Consider the following 16,028-nt stretch of genomic DNA (forward strand, 5'->3'; position numbering starts at 1 on the left):
TATCCAGAGCTAATAATAAACAGCAGAGGACTGATGGGTCTCCTTGGTGTTTGCTCCTGTTAACATCTCATCTTCTAGTAGTTCCACATTGAAGGAATTCTGCTGGACAACATTGAGAGCATATGAATGAATTTTCCATCCAAAATAATGCAGTGAATGTCAAATAAAGTGGTGTTGAAGCTTGTCAGAAGCTTTCAATGAATGTAGAAAGAGTGTAAAAGCAGCATCCTCTACCAAATGAGCACAATCCATCAATCATCATCAAAGTGTCCAAATTCCAGAGAAGACATAAACTGCAGATTGTAAATGAGTCAAAGTATCAATTTAAAATCATTTCTAGACCATGATCACAAAGTCAAATACTAGATTGTTCTTTTGTCCTTTTCTGTCTCATTTTCACAATATTTTGTCTGGTTTTTGTCTCATTTTTTGTCTTTTTTAATCTGACTTTTGTGGTTCTGATCCTGTAGTAAAAAGCGGTCCGGCCCACTTGAGATCAAACTGGGCTAAATGTGGAACCTGAACTAAAATGAGTGTGACTCCGTGATTGAAAGCTTCTTTGAATGCTTCAAACAGTCATTCTCTAATATCAGCCCAGAAAAACGGATCAAAGTTGGTTGTAAGTCCATCTGGAGCCGCTGATTTCCCCAAAGACATTTTCATTCCAGCTCTATCAATCTCTCCAAACACGTGCTTTTAAAGTCAGTCTGAGGAAGAAATGCTTTGACTTTTGAAAATAAATAAGTAAATTTTTTATCCTTGCGGTAGTTTTATCTCATATCTTTCTCATTTTATGCATATTTGTGGTAGTTCTGTCTCATATGTCAGTTATTTTATGTAGATTTCTGGTTGCTTTATCCATTTCTTGGTCATTTTATTCCTATTTGTGATAGTTTTAATACTAATATTTAAATGAGTCTGATTATTCTCCATCATTTCTAACACTGGTGGCTCTAAACCTTCATATTTCTACATATTAGTGTCCCTCTATGATCAATAATACTGGAGGGTCTGAACCTCAGTATTTAAACTGCTTCATTTCTTTTGTCAAACCAATCTGATTTATCTGCAGGAAAAACTGATTTCAAGAAAAAGGACATTTCTGAGTGACCTCAAACTTTTGAACAGTAGTGCATATTTATATAATGTCATATTTTTTTAAAAATTAGACATGTAAGATGAAATAATATTGATGATAGCTCGTGTCCTTGTTCCTCTTTTAGCACACATCACACAGTATTACAATGAAGAAGAACATTCAATCATCAAATACAATCATTTTCATAACAAGCTGCTGTGGAGGCAAAACCTTTTTGTTCTTTGCAATAAATCTTTTGTTCTTTTATTCAGAGCTCTGAAGGTACAGGTGACACAGAGTGCAAAGCAGTCTATGTGTCAAGTCAAACTGGAAGGAGCTGAAAACTCAAAGGAGAAGCATTTACGCACAGGTCCTACACTCAGCTGGGGCGGAAACAATCTGCGGCTGCAGGTTTGCCACCGGCGGCAAAAAAGGGGACACACGCAGCACTGAGGAGGAACTGAGAATGAATGACCGAGTTCAAACAAAGTGTCCGTGAGTTTCTGTTGGGAAAGCATCAAGATCTGCGGCAAACTGTGCAGGATTGCCTTCATCTCCAAAATCCGGGTTGCAGCCGGTAAGAGCAGAATTCTGGAGACTCTAAAAGACTGTTTAAGCTGCCGATGTGTGCCACTGCAGTATGTGTTAGCATTAGCATTAGCCACGATAACCCGAACCACTGCAAAATAAAAGAGGCAAAAGAAAGAAAGCAACTGTCTGATTGATGAGTGGAGTCCTGCTCAAACCCTGGGTAGATGAAACATCCTTTTTCAAGTGGGGAAACTGCAGAAACTGTGAGAAAAATCATCAATGAGAATCACCTGTCATTGAAAGTGGGAGGACACTTGACACTATGGGAGAGTGCAAAGAACAGAGAGTGAGAGCTGCCTTTAAACAGAACACTGAGCAGTAAAATACATTCACTAACTTACAGCATGAACAGTTTTCTACCAGCAGTCCTGTCTTGAATCACCTGCAGTAGCATCTTTATGTTCTCTTTATTCTCTTTTTCCATGTCTGTTTTCTGTCTGTGTTCCTTATTTTTAACAGTTTAAGTTCATTGGTATCAGTTTTAGGTGAAACTGAAAAGAGCTAAAAGTGAACTATTGAGTTGAAATGTGTCCTCTGTGTTGGCTGATGAACATATGGGACACTCTGACACTTGTGTATAGAGTGGTATCCTAATGAAGATACGTTTGATGTGACAGGTGATTGGCAGGAGGAGGAGAGTCTGACGGAGGAGCAGAGGAATGTTGGCAGCCATTTAGTCTGAGCTCAACAACGGAGGAAACATGGATTCTTCACAAAAAGTGAGAAACATACCACTGTAACATTATGATCATTCATTTGTTCTTTAAAACGTCAAAAGTTGCTCCAGTTGGTTAGATGGGCCGACCAAAGCCAGGTGACGTTGGCTGGAGAGATGTAGCTCTGCAGAAGCAGCTGTACTGAGGATATAATGGTGGACTGCTAGGAAGCTGCTTGTTCTTTGTTTGAGGCTGAACTAGCTGCTGATCATACTTTCTGAAAATGTCTTACATGGTGATGAAGATAAGTAACAGAAGAAAAGTCTTGTTTTTCAAGCAAGTTGTTCAGGAAGATAAAGAGCAGCATTTTCTTTGGTAGAGAATAATACTTTTGAGCATTGTGAGTTTACCAGCCTTTTCCTTCTCAAGAAATTCAGACAGTTGAACCCAGAAGTTTACTTACACTGTATAAACGACACATAACCCTTTTTTTAATTTACACGATCTGACATTAAATCTGGCAATGCTTCTCCTGTTTTATGTCGGTTAAGATGACCAAAATTATCTTTAAATGCCAGAATAACGAAAGAGAGATTTTTTAAAAAAAAATAATTTTTATTACTTTCTTCACAGTCAGAAGTTTGCATACACTAAGATTGCTATACCTTCAAGATGATGATGTCCTGACTTTGAAAGCTTTTGATAGATTAAGATGTATTTTCAGGCACACCTCAAACACACTGCTTCCTTGTGTGATGACATTAGAAAATCTAAAGAAATCAACCAAGACATCAGGAAGACATTTGTGGGCCTCCACAGGTGTGGTTCATCCTTGGGTGCAATTTCCAGATTGCTGTGGTTTGACGTTTATCTGTCCAAACAATTACATGCACAGATCAACACCATGGGAATGACTGAAGCAAGGCAAAGTGCAGAACATCAGAGTAAAAGTTTGTCACACTCTGCAGGGATGTCTGGAGGTTACTGACTGGGACGTGTTTAAGGAGTCCTCAGCTGATATTGATGAACCGACTGATGTTGTGAGCAGCTGGGTCACAGACTGTGAAACCAGTGTTATTCCTGAAAAAACTGTTAAACTATATCCAAACACTAAGCCATGGCTTTCTAAGAAGCTTAAAGATCTACTGTACAGAAAGAAAACAGTCTTCAAAGAAGGAAATGTGTCACCCGCCGAGTGTTTTCTTTTTTTGGATTTGGAATGGAAAATGACTAGATTCATAATATTGCAAAGGTTTTGTACTAGGTTCTTAATGATCAGGTGGAGCACCTTGTCAGCAACGGTAATACACAGAGGGCGAGAAAACCAGATGCCGGTGGCAAACAATCATTTAATTACAAAATGAATTCTTCTCCTACAGTACAGGTTAAACTCCTACGTTACACTCCTCGGGCCTGCAGCCAGCAGGGGAAACAGTCAAACACAACTTCAGGGTCTCAATAAAAACTGCTAAAAGCTAAAATCCTTGTTAAAGTCCACCCTTTAAGTCATTCCAGGGGTGGTAGGATACGGAGCACACGGTTCAGCAGTCCCGGGGTTCAGCCCTCATCTTCCTCAGCCTGGCTCGTGTCCGGGGGAAACCACCTGCAAGACACAGACCCACTGCCAGTATGGAAGCCTCTTATCAACCCACTCCAGGGGATATAGCCACACCAGAACGTTACTGGAAAGCCCCAAAGGGATACTCGCACCCGAGGCAGAGCTAACTGCCCTGCCGCTGTGAGTATGTCGCGTCGTACAGCCCGATCTCACGGGGATTCGTGAAACTGTCACGTAAGTTTTAGTTTCGGTTTCGTGCGCACCAACACGATTTCGTCATGTTTTTCGTGCCGCTCACCACGAAATGCGCACCAATGTATTTTAAACGGCGGACTTTTCGTGCCACTCAGAACGTATTTCAAAAGAATGTGTGTATTATATTTTAATGCAAAACCGTGGCGAATCCAACGCTATATGTTGCATGACATCGTCCCTAAACATAACCTAACCATAACCTAACCATAAGCCGGTGGTACACTTACCAATTTGCATAGGAATTTCAAGAATGTCCGGCGACCGGCGGCCGCAAACGCGATCACACAAGCAGTATACGCCGATGGACAGCTTAGATCGTCATGAATCCGCCGTTATAAACCACTTTCAGATGTGATTACCACAGTGAAAAACATTTCGTGGTGAGCGGCACGAAAAACATGACGGAATCGTGTTGGTGCGCACGAAACCGAAACTAAAACTTACGTGACAGTTTCACGAATCCCCGTGAGACCGGGTTGCGTCGTAACATTCTGGTTTCCTCTCGGCTTTGTCTCGGAGTTACTCAGTGCCTCCGTTTTCAAGCTCGTGCTCCGTCCACTTGTCCACCCCTTCCAAGTTTCCTTCCAAGCTCACATTATTAACTCACACCATTTCGGCTCTCCTTCCAGGCGCCTCTCTCCTTCTGGACGCGCTCTCCCGCCGGATGCCCTCTCGTTCCAGGCGCCCTCTCGTTCCAGGCGGACGCTCTCCGCCGGACGCTCTCTCCCGCCGGACGCGCCCCGTTGTTGTCCTCCGCAGCTCGTATATAGTTCTCTCCACCGCCTTGAAGCCTCTATCCTTGCCACCCATTGGCTCCTGTAGGGAGGAAGGGAGAACCTGGCAGGTGCAATCTATTGCCTCGTTAGAGGCGTTCACGGGCAGTGGGACACTCAAAAATTAACAAGTGATGGAGAAATTAATTTTCGACTTACCTCCAGTATTTAGCCAGGCAGGCAGCTTAGCAGCTCAGCTTGCAGCTCGGCTAGCGAAAAGTATTGGGGCAGCTGGCCCCCCCGTGTCAAAGTCCGCCCTAACGTGCTTTTGCCCCACACTGACCGCCTCAGATAGTCTCAATGAGTGTCCCACAACATACTAGAGATGAGAAGTGAACGAAAACCTCCACATTACCTGGCGATCACTGTTTGTTGTGGTCTGTATCCAAATCTCAGGACGCTAGAAAGCAAATCTCGTTCCGAAATCGCGTGATTGCGCAAGCTCTTGCGCGATTTGGAAACGAGATTTGCTTTCTAAAAAAATGAGTGTGCTGTTGACACATTTCTAGGTTTCTAATGACAAAGCTGCTGGCATGTCTGCAGATTCTTGATCTTGTTTCAGCCTCATGTCCAACTGCATGGAATTGAGACTTTTAGGTTCAATTTTTTTCATGATTGCTCTTCCATCACTGCCTCTGTTTTTATCTTTGTCTTTTGCTACAGAAATGTAAACACAGCAATGGAGTGAGATGTCGGACCTCTGAGGAGGATAAGGATGGTTCGGCAACAACAGCAAAAAGAGATGAATCACTCAGTTGTGAGCAATGTGGCACAACAAAAAAGCTAAGAATTCACAAACGTATTCACACTGTGGAGAAACCATTCAGCTGTGATCAATGTGGAAAGGCTTTTACTAAGAAGAGTCACTTAAAAAGCCATCAACTCATTCACAGTGGAGTTAAGCCATTCAGCTGTGATCAGTGTGGAAAGGCTTTTACTAAGAAGAGTAATCTAACAAGTCATCAACTCATTCACAGTGGAGTGAAATTGTTCGGCTGTGATCAGTGTGAAAAGGCTTTTACTCATAAGAGAATGTTAATAGGTCATCAACTCGTTCACAGTGGAGTTAAACCATTCAGCTGTGATCAGTGTGGAAATGTTTTTACTGAAAAGAGTCACTTAAGAAGACATCAACTCATTCACAGTGGAGTTAAACCATTCAGCTGTGATCAGTGTGGAAAGGCTTTTACTGAAAAGAATCACTTAAGAAGACATCAACTCATTCACAGTACAGTTAAACCATTCAGCTGTGATCAGTGTGGAAAGACTTTTACTACCAAGCCTCTGTTACGAAGTCATCAACTCATTCACATTGGAGCGAAATTGTTCGCCTGTGATCAGTGTGGAAAGGCTTTTACTCACAAGACAAGGTTAAGAGATCATCAACTCATTCACAGTGAAGTTAAACCATTCAGCTGTGATCAGTGTGGAAAGGCTTTTACTCGGAAGAGTAACTTAAGAAGACATCAACTCATTCACAGTGGAGTTAAACCATTCAACTGTGATCAGTGTGTGAAAACATTTACTCAACATGAACGGTTGTTGATCCATCAATGCCCCCATTCTGGTAGAAAGCGGTACCACTGTGACTCCTGTGAAAAATCTTTCAAACACCAACAGAGCTTAAAATGTCACCAACGCATCCACACTGGACATGATGTGTATGTGTGTGATCACTGTGGCAAACCATTTGTACTTTACTCACAGTTAAAAGCTCATGAAGTGACCCACACTGGGGTTAAACCATACCTTTGTGACCAGTGTGGGAAACGCTACAGCTACAATGCAAACCTCAAAGTTCACCAATGTGTCCACACTGGGGAGAGACCATACAGATGTGACAAGTGTAAGAAGACTTTTACAACTTTGGGTTCCCTGAAACAACACCAGCAGATCCACACCAGAAAGAAAGCATTCAATCAGTGTCACAGTGAGGTATGTAAAGATTGGTCTGAGTCACAGTGTACACACAATTCTGTATTGGATCATTTTTGATATTGCTGCAAAATTGTTTCAAAAATGTTTTGTTCTGTTAACACATTATCAGCTATCGTTCAGTCTAACCTGTATTTGTTTTGATACAGAAATCTGGTCCAGGTTAATCTGGGGATGTAGGTTAGATTAGGAATTCTGACGTAATCAGTTAACTGAATGTTAAATTCCAGCAGGTAAAAGTGTCTTCAGATGTCATTTGGGGTGCTGTCTATCTCGGGCAAGGCATCAGTTCTTCAATGCTGCAGGAAACACTGACGTTCTCTGTGTGTTTGTTTTCCAAGCAGAACGGAACAGATGGACAAAACCCTCAGACTTGTCAGCACTCTGCCAATGGTGAACAGTGCTGCTTTGACCAGTCTGGACCAATGTCCAGCCAACAGGGAACCCTACAATGACACCAGCGTATGCACACTGGACACAGACTGAACCTCTGCCAAGAAGATTTGTCCATGCAGGGTTCAGTAAAAGTTCATGAAGTCCTCCACAAACTTAAAGTCCTTGAGATCCGGCTTCACAGAATTCAGGTCTAATTTCTCGTTTAGTGTCTTCGTTGCTTCGTTGCAAAATCCATTAAGAGGAAAGCTGTCGTTAACAGACGTGACTGGTAAATTAATTATACCATTCAAAGTGGTTACTCAGTTATTATCAGTGGTAGAGGGATAGACGTCTGGATGGTGGCAGTGAGCAGCAGGGTGAATTTATTAACCCTATCTATCTATCTATGAAGAATCTCTAATATTGAACAAGTAGATTAACTAATCTCTGATTATGTATGAGTTGAAATATAAAAAACATGAAGTGTTGGATGAAAAGTCCAATCTTTCAAAGCTGACATGTAGTTTAGAAAAATTTCTTTGTAAATTAGCTGCATCCAGTCATTAGCATGACATTGGCATCATGGAACCATGACCACATATATGTGTCTGGAGATGGTGGCGTTTTTATAACGGCACATTTTCATGCTTTGACAGATAAAGTGAGGGATAAAAGTTTTCAGGCACCCTGAAAATTTTTACACATCTTAAAGATTATCATGAAATATTTAAGTCTTTTTTTGTGTGTGTTTCTAAGGGTGTGGCTGCATCAGAAAGACACAAACTCGACGAGCCCTCAGTAGAGGCCAGAACCACGCCCTCTACTGGCGAAAATCCTGTCCTCCCTATACAAATGATGCAATATGTATCAGTTTTGATCATGCTACATATATCCCTTCCTACTTGATCTGCTGACCTGTAACTCCACAAGTGAGCAGGGGACCTTAGACTAATCTTCAGTGTAAAGTTTGATTATCCTCACTTCAGCACTTGCAGAGATATCTGACCGGACATACCTCGCCACATACCTACATACATACATACTTACCCAGCCAGCCAGCCACGTACCGAAGCGAATGCAGTAACCCCACTGACGTTCGTCAGGCGTGGTTAATGATATTTATTTGGTTTGTTGTTTACAAGGAAAACTAACAAAACTAAATTCTACCAAATTTCTCATTTTATGGAACTAGTCAATTTTCAGTTTTTAATGTATTTTTTTTGGATGTGTTTAGTTTTTGATTGTACTAAAATAAATGACTCTTAAAGACCAGTATTTCACAAATGTATGGGATGTCCAAAAACTTTTTTCCACTGCTGTATTTAACAGCAATCTGATCTGCTGATGTTAACAAGACAAACAAGTGAAGGTTTCAGGCTTTTATCTAGAATTGCTCTTGGGATATTCATCTTCAAACAGCCTCAAATTTCAATGTGAGAAAATAAAAATGAGTGAAACTGGATCTACAGTCCACTGAAAAACCTCTAAGAAAGTATCTGACATACTGAGCTAATATTTCATAGATACCATTAGAAATATCCATAGTTTATGATTTAAAAAAGTTTTTTGAAACGGAGTTCCACTGTTGAAAAACCTCAATCTCTGATTCCAGCATCAGTGCTCCATTGTTGCAGTTGTAACGTTGTCTTTCAGATGGTCCTAACACAGGCCACAACTGCTCTGGAAACAACACTCATGTTCTTGTTTGGAACAGTTTCTCAGTAGAAATTACGCAGCAATGTCCAAGTTCTCAGCGGCTCCAGTAAGGAAGAGACTTAATGTGAGGAAAAGCATCCTTTGACTTCTTGCTGGAGGTTTTTCTTGTCAGAAATTGTCTTCCAGTGAGGGACTTCTGACTCTCTGTTCACTTTTCTTGCCCTCTAATATTGTTAAAACACAAGAATCAATGTTTTGCTTCAAATCACATTGTATTTGCATGTAGCTCTGTGTTTTCTGCTCCAGGAATTGGGTGATGTGTACGACCCAGCACCCACAGCTGGTTGGGTGTCATGTGGCTCTGTGTTCTGATTGGATGATTGTCCAACCACTGCCACAAGTATGAAGGTCATCCTGCAGGCGTGGCAGAAACACAATAGGGCTGAATCCCAAACCGCCCCTTACACACTATCCCTACACACTACGGCTGAATCCCAAACCGCCCCCTACACACTATCCCTACACACTACCCCTCCGTTTGTGCGTTCCCCCGGAGGGTCCTCCATATTAAGGGCCGTCCCAAACCGCGTCGTGCGCAGGGGGAGTGGACTGTTCAGCCCTTAAATAGCGAGTCTGCATCGATGCTCACTCTGGACAACTTTGTCAGGAAGTGCAACGTCGAAATGGAGGAGGAAACAACATCTCGATGTAAGTTCCACATGCGTCCATTATTTCTCCCACGCCTTTTTCACACTGACAGAACATCACAAAAAGAGTGATGGAAAAAGATAAAACAAAAGAAACAAATCTTCTCTGCTGACGTTTGATTTAATTGTGCACCCCCTGACACCTTAAAATTTGAACGGAACTGACAGAATTCATTTATTCATTCATTTGTTGGATTTGAAATGCCAGATAATAGAATTGGAAAACATGTGGGATGACTTCAAATTATTTGAAGCAGAATGTAGCCCCTACATCATTGTCTGCAACCTGTGCCACAGCGCTACAGCCATGCACAGTAGGCGTCTTTGTGTTACCATGGCGATGACGTCTTCCGTTTTCCGGTGAGGCGACAGGGCGTCCCATTCCTGACGATCGTATTTATACCCTCCCCTTCAATTAAAGTGCCCTCCACAGCTGCGAGTGTGACTTCTTTTGGAGTGACACTCGGTAGTGGAGGGGGAGTGTGTAGGGGGCGGTTTGGGACGAAGCCTTGGTGTGTTCATGTGGCCATGCTGAGGAATCCCTCTGCTTCAAGCTAGTGGAGAACATCATAGTAGGTGCTGGTTACTGCCCCCTAGAGGTCTCTAACAGGCGTAAACTAACCGTGACGTCACCCGTTGGTTTCAACGCCGAGAAAATGAAGCCCGGATTTTGCTACTTCCTGGTCGCCGTTTTGGATTTTTTGGAGCCAGTGACGTAAAAAGCGTCATCAAACAGACTGGACCTGAGAGCAACTTGGGGCAGGATTGGCTGAGGACTCTCTTATCCCACCCACATTTTACCGCAGAGGCTTCTGTTGCTGTCTATCAAGTATAGCCACGCCCCCTGGCTCCACCAACTTTAACGATTTATTTAAAATTCAGTATTGATTTATTTTAAGATCGGCCACCTGATCTCTCATTTTGACCGTGAAAACTAACGGGAAAAAAATCCTGAGCTGTAGAAAATCAGTCTATCAAATTTTATTTTTTCCAAAAATGAATTGGGGTCTATGGAGAAAAAGCTTTTTGGAGCCAACCCTCGCGGACGGCGTGATATTGCAAGTTTTTGACACTTCCGGGTTGGCTTCAATTCTGGAGCCAGATGCTACGTCCACTATATATACAGTCTATGGTCTCTACACAGTCCTTAATCCTGGAGAATTAGAAAACCACAAAAAAATATATTTTAACTTCATATAATAAAAAATTAACTTATACTCAGCTTCTCACATGACTAATTAACCCTGTCCTGTGGGTCACAATTGACTCATTTTAAAGTTTGAAAATGTGGGGGAAAAAAATAGATTTTCACAGTGAAACTTCTGATGTCCACTTTTTCAACATTTCTGGGAAATCTTTGAACATTTTTAGGTGGAAATAAAAAGTTAATATTTCTAAAGAACATTCACAAAAAAATCAACATAATCCAATGAAATTCACTGGATTTTGGTTGATTTTTATGTGAATTTTCTTAAAGAAAATATTAGAAGTTTTACTTACATGTATGTAATCACTTTAGATATTTTGAGGATTTTTTGGAAGATTTTTACTCATTTTTTGAAGATTTTTACTCATTTTTTTGCAAAATATTTACAACAATTTTCTTGCCAAATTTGGGGGATTTTTTGAAAAGAAAACTTTTAAGAAATTACTGGAATTTTCTTCCTGAAGGTTTTGCAAATTTTCAGAAATTTGGGAAATTTTCTTTGCTGAATTTTTTGAATTTATTTTAGACGAGGAAACAATGTTTTTTGGTGCCTGTCAATGAGGACAACAGGAGGGTTAAAACATTAAAAGAAAACATTATTAAAGTTTCTTTTATGAAACGTTTTTCATCAACAAGTACACAAAATAGATTAAAAATATAATCTAACATATTTACTGATTAAAAACTTTGGATTTCTTCTTTATGTTCTTCTGCATAACTCACTATTTCAAACTGGCTCATGTTACTTCCATGTGATCTGCCATTAAAACGGCCACATTCTACCATAAACACTGTAAATAATAACACACCTGCTCAAAGTTAAAGGCCAACATACGACCCAAACATGACATGGATTTGGTGCCACTTTGAACTATGCAGAGTCTTTATGCTATGATGTGGAAAGGGTGAAAGAAGACAGACTGGACATTTCTGAGTGAAACTGAACAGGGCATGTACTGATTCATAAAAAACAAGTGTAGTATTATCTTTAATCAAGCCTTACATAGTATTTACTAGCTGAAGTACTTCGGTTTTGAACACAAGAATTACTTGTCAAGACGACGTTGACTGGAGCTCTGCTACAGAAAGGCAGTTCATTTTCTGCTGGGGTTCATAACATACAAGATTTCTCAAATCTACAGAGATGTTTTGGATTTGAAATTAGGGTTACCTTAAATTAATAATATATATTTTTGACACTATATCTAAAAAACTCTAAAAAAGCTTCAGGTGTAGCTGCTGGAAAAGAGCCTGCAAGTCACATGGTGGGACATGTGAACATAGTTCAAGGAAGCAAGGCTGGGAGCAAGAGCCCAAACAGAGGAGGTAAAAGAAAAGGTCAAACTACAGGTATGTAGTACATGTTTTAATGTCAATCCTATTATGTCTGACTATTTGCTGAGTCAGTGAAAGTTATCTTATAGAGCAATGTTTGTATTATTTCAATACTGAGACATTGTTGCAGTGTCATTTGTCATTTGTTTCCATTTGGATGTATTGTACAGTTAGATTCTATTGAGTTTCCATACCACATTACATTGCTGTTAAGGTGTCTGAATCATTCAGTGAGGGTTTGGTCATGTACTACTATAAGGCCGTGCATAAAAAGAAAATCAAGCCTGTTACAGTGTTGCTCTAGTCCCCTCTGTTAAATGGCATCAAAACAATGGTCAACGTGAACAAATCATGAGTGTTGACATTGACTCACAACAGTACCTCTCAACTGTTCTAATTTTGATCTATTTAGGAGAACAATGTGATGAGTGCACCGAGAGATCCAATACAGGGAGCTTTCCTTTTTCAAAGATCATTAGAAGGACAGAAGACAAAGTAAGTTTCAGCAAACAGCTTTTTATTTTCTAATGAGCCAATCTATAGTATTTAAAGTGCAGAGTTATTTGTGTTAGATTTGAACAAAATTCTTCCAACAGTGTAAGGACTTAGTCTTTCTACTTTCATTTGCAGTTGTTCTAGAAACCTATCATCTGGGTCAGGTGGTCACTCTGCAGCACAAGGAGTACTATCCCACATTGGATCTGATGTTAATATTTCCCTTAGACATGGTAAATTGACTGACTGGCTGGCTGATATTGTAGAGTTAGTAAATATAGGCAGTTAACAAAAGGAAATGAATGCTACTTTGTGGAGGTACCAGAATTTGGCCATTTAACAAAAAATCTAATGCTAATATTCTTTTATTTCACCAGACTGTTATTGTTTACACTTCAATGAATGATGCTGTTGTACATGTATAGTAATTTTATTCATCTTAATGCATACAGTGTTTGTGTACAGTATGCGTGATCATATTTTAAAAATATATATATTAACAAGGCCAACAACAACAATGTGTTGTGTTACAGGTGCTTCTTCAGTGGCGTCCCTGCACAACATGGTAAATGTCAAATAATGTCTTGTCTACTTTTGCAGTGAGAGGACAGATTTGGTAAATAGTCAGCACTGGCAGTCCACAACAAATGCAGGGTGTTGCACAGGCAGATTCTAGATGACATCGTGTTATGTAAGACATCCTTGTAGGTTTTTCATCTTTCTACTCTCTGTGAAAGAGCAACATTGTATTAGATTAAGTCACAGACAACTTCAAGTATTTGTAAAAATGAATTTAAATGAAGTAAAATGATTTATTGACAGGTAACACACAACACAGTGTGAAGTCAAAGACTTAACAGTGGGAGGGAAGCAATGCTATATAACCTTAGGTCTGATGAGAAACTTGGAGCTTGGCCGGGCATTTCTCTTTAGAGGTGTTCTGTTTCTCCATCCAGCCTCAGTTGTGATCATGTGGCTATGTGATGAAGACTTTGGACAGCAGGTACAAAAAAGTTTGCTGGTGCAATTGAAACACTTTTGTTTGCACAAGTAAAATGTGGTAACTGCAAGCTGTTTCTTCTGAGATCCTTTTATGATGTGCTGTATTGTTTTATGATGACCAATTTGATGAACTTATTTATTGTGGCAGGGCACTACATAATTACACAATTACATGTAAGTATGAATAGTATATTGCTTTATTTTTAATAGTATCTTATTTTCATCTCATTTAAAACAGCAGAATTAAATGGAAGAATTCTGGGAGCCCCTGTCTTGCTTTCAGAGTTTAGCAACTGAGGTACATACATATAGCCTTGTAGATGATTTTATTCAATAATAAGCCCCCCAGCAATAAGAAATGTCAGCATTGTGTCATGTTACAGGATTCTGTGACAGAGGATTAGTTCTAGGAAAAACCTAGTCACTCTACAGTTTGTGCTGACAATATTTAATGGCTAATATCTAGAAATGTGGCTCACATTTTCATGGCACCAAAAATCTAACTTTGTTCCTCTGAGGGCTGCTATGAAGCAAGTTCAGTATAAACAGGCTTACTTTGTGTACACCGGCTCGACAAAAACTAAAGCCTCAGTCAGAGTTAATGGTGGTTGTCAGGTTTCTTTGTTAACTCAGACTTTCTACTTCAGATCCTGTGAGTCACAAAAAGGGGGGGTGTTAACACCAAATGGACGTCTCATGGACCAGCTGCTTCAGTCAACTGGTTGTTATAGTTGATAGCTACAAGGAATATGAAAAATGATGATGGTGGAAAGCAGCTACTGCAAATGATGCAAGACAGGAATGCTGGTAGAAAGCTGTTAAACGTGCGTGAAGAATTTATTTTACCCATCAATGTAGACGCCTTTTTGAACTGGCTGCTGCTCATTACAGCTGTTAAACTTTAAACTTCATGTATTGAGACGTTATATTGAAGAAGTGCACTTTGGTCAGGGGTGGTCTGATAATGCAGGAAGTCACTGTAGTTCAGTCGCTTTGAGTTCTTTTGTTCACACATAAAATGAATAGACAGATCTTGAACATTTTCACTGAAACTGTCAAGATAATCAAGATCTGTCTGTTCATTTTATGTCTGAATAAAAGAGCTTTAAACTACTATAATAACAAGAAGACATGATGAACATTTCTGAGCGATCACTTTAGTTATCGGTCAAATCAAGGTGAAATTAATGTCATTGATTCAATATTCTTGGTAATATATACCAGTAGATTTTTGGCACCAAATCAGGACCAAACATAAAAAAATATATTGATGTGATTTCTGCATCACCAACTAAATACACGTTGGGTTTCTATGACAACACAATGAGAACAGTATGAGAAACTGTATCTTCACGGTTTTGTTCAGTGGCTTTAGTGACATAAAGCTCATCAGGTTTGCACGTACAACATCAGATAAAGATCCTCAGCTGAGAATCTGTTTTTCTTGTGGAGAATTGTCAGTAAATGCTTCGGTTAATAGGAGACGCTTCTTCCAGCCAATTTACATGTGTGTGTGTGTATCCAACATTTGACTGTACACAGGATGAAAGATTATTTTTATTTATTGCATTAATGCAGTTACTATAATATTTACCTCGGCATTCCTTATTATTGTTGGAAATTCTCCAATACAGATTTGCCTATTGTCAAACATTCTGTTGCTGCCAGCACATAAAAGGACTGAAAACATGGATACAAACCATGATAATATTTAATGCTTTTATATACAGGAAAGTCTTGATGGATCACACTGCCCTGGAGGAGGAGGAGGAAAAGGAGGAGGAAGAGGAAAAGGAGGACCTCGTTCACAATGACGACCACGCCTGAAACCTGCTGTTCATGAATTTTGTTATTTTGCAATAAAGCACACTGTTCAAAATCCTGTTTTTATTTTCTTTGTTTTTGATTTTGTGTTGAAAGAAAGTATTGCTGCTGATAAAGTATAAAGTCTAACATTTACCAAATAATTCCTTCAGAATGATGAAGGTTTCTGTACCAGAAGACTGTTTATGGGATGTTTTGGAGTATATATTCAATGTATTGACAAGGAGAATTCACTACACATCTTCAGAAACATCTGCAAACTGCATCTAAAACGTATTACAAAAAGCGTTTTGAAAAGGTTGAATAAATGTGGCACAGTGAACCTTTCTGCCCTGGTTTTCAAGAAGGAACATGTAATTTCAATGCAGACACACTAGGTGTCGCTGTTCTGTCTGGTCGCTGCAGCACAGCTTTAATATTGAGCCACGCTCTGATTGGTTACAGAACGACGAAAGCGGAGTGAAGCGCGCACTTCCGGTCCTAAATGAAAGTGTTCCGGTAAACAACATACAAAGTAAATCAGAAATCCAAACCGCTGCCGTGTAGCTGGAATGAAGTCTCCACGAGGCTATTCCAAAAGG

The 16,028-nt window shown here is 40.0% G+C and overlaps 1 protein-coding gene across 26 annotated transcripts; it reads left to right on the forward strand.

The window, feature by feature from the left end:
- Positions 1 to 1,296: 1,296 nt before the first annotated feature.
- On the forward strand, positions 1,297 to 15,502 carry LOC127532012 (zinc finger protein OZF-like). 26 transcript variants are annotated; one of them, XM_051942992.1, is made up of 10 exons: positions 1,328 to 1,655; positions 2,287 to 2,388; positions 5,575 to 6,846; positions 7,188 to 7,430; positions 12,016 to 12,141; positions 12,539 to 12,621; positions 12,766 to 12,854; positions 13,155 to 13,186; positions 13,862 to 13,921; positions 15,354 to 15,502. In XM_051942992.1, exons 2-4 carry the CDS (start codon positions 2,371 to 2,373, stop codon positions 7,299 to 7,301), a joined length of 1,404 nt encoding a protein of 467 aa, XP_051798952.1. In that variant the 5' UTR covers positions 1,328 to 1,655; positions 2,287 to 2,370; the 3' UTR covers positions 7,302 to 7,430; positions 12,016 to 12,141; positions 12,539 to 12,621; positions 12,766 to 12,854; positions 13,155 to 13,186; positions 13,862 to 13,921; positions 15,354 to 15,502. The 26 variants fall into 26 exon arrangements, 21 of the variants coding, with proteins under 21 accessions (XP_051798972.1, XP_051798970.1, XP_051798952.1 ...); XM_051943010.1 differs by lacking the exons at positions 13,862 to 13,921; positions 15,354 to 15,502 and adding an exon at positions 1,789 to 1,955 and having other exon boundaries at positions 1,304 to 1,655; positions 13,155 to 13,761; XM_051942993.1 differs by lacking the exon at positions 13,862 to 13,921.
- Positions 15,503 to 16,028: the final 526 nt, after the last annotated feature.

Source organism: Acanthochromis polyacanthus, chromosome 22 (genome assembly GCF_021347895.1).
Source record: "Acanthochromis polyacanthus isolate Apoly-LR-REF ecotype Palm Island chromosome 22, KAUST_Apoly_ChrSc, whole genome shotgun sequence".
In the NCBI taxonomy this organism is placed as follows: Eukaryota; Metazoa; Chordata; class Actinopteri; family Pomacentridae; genus Acanthochromis; species Acanthochromis polyacanthus.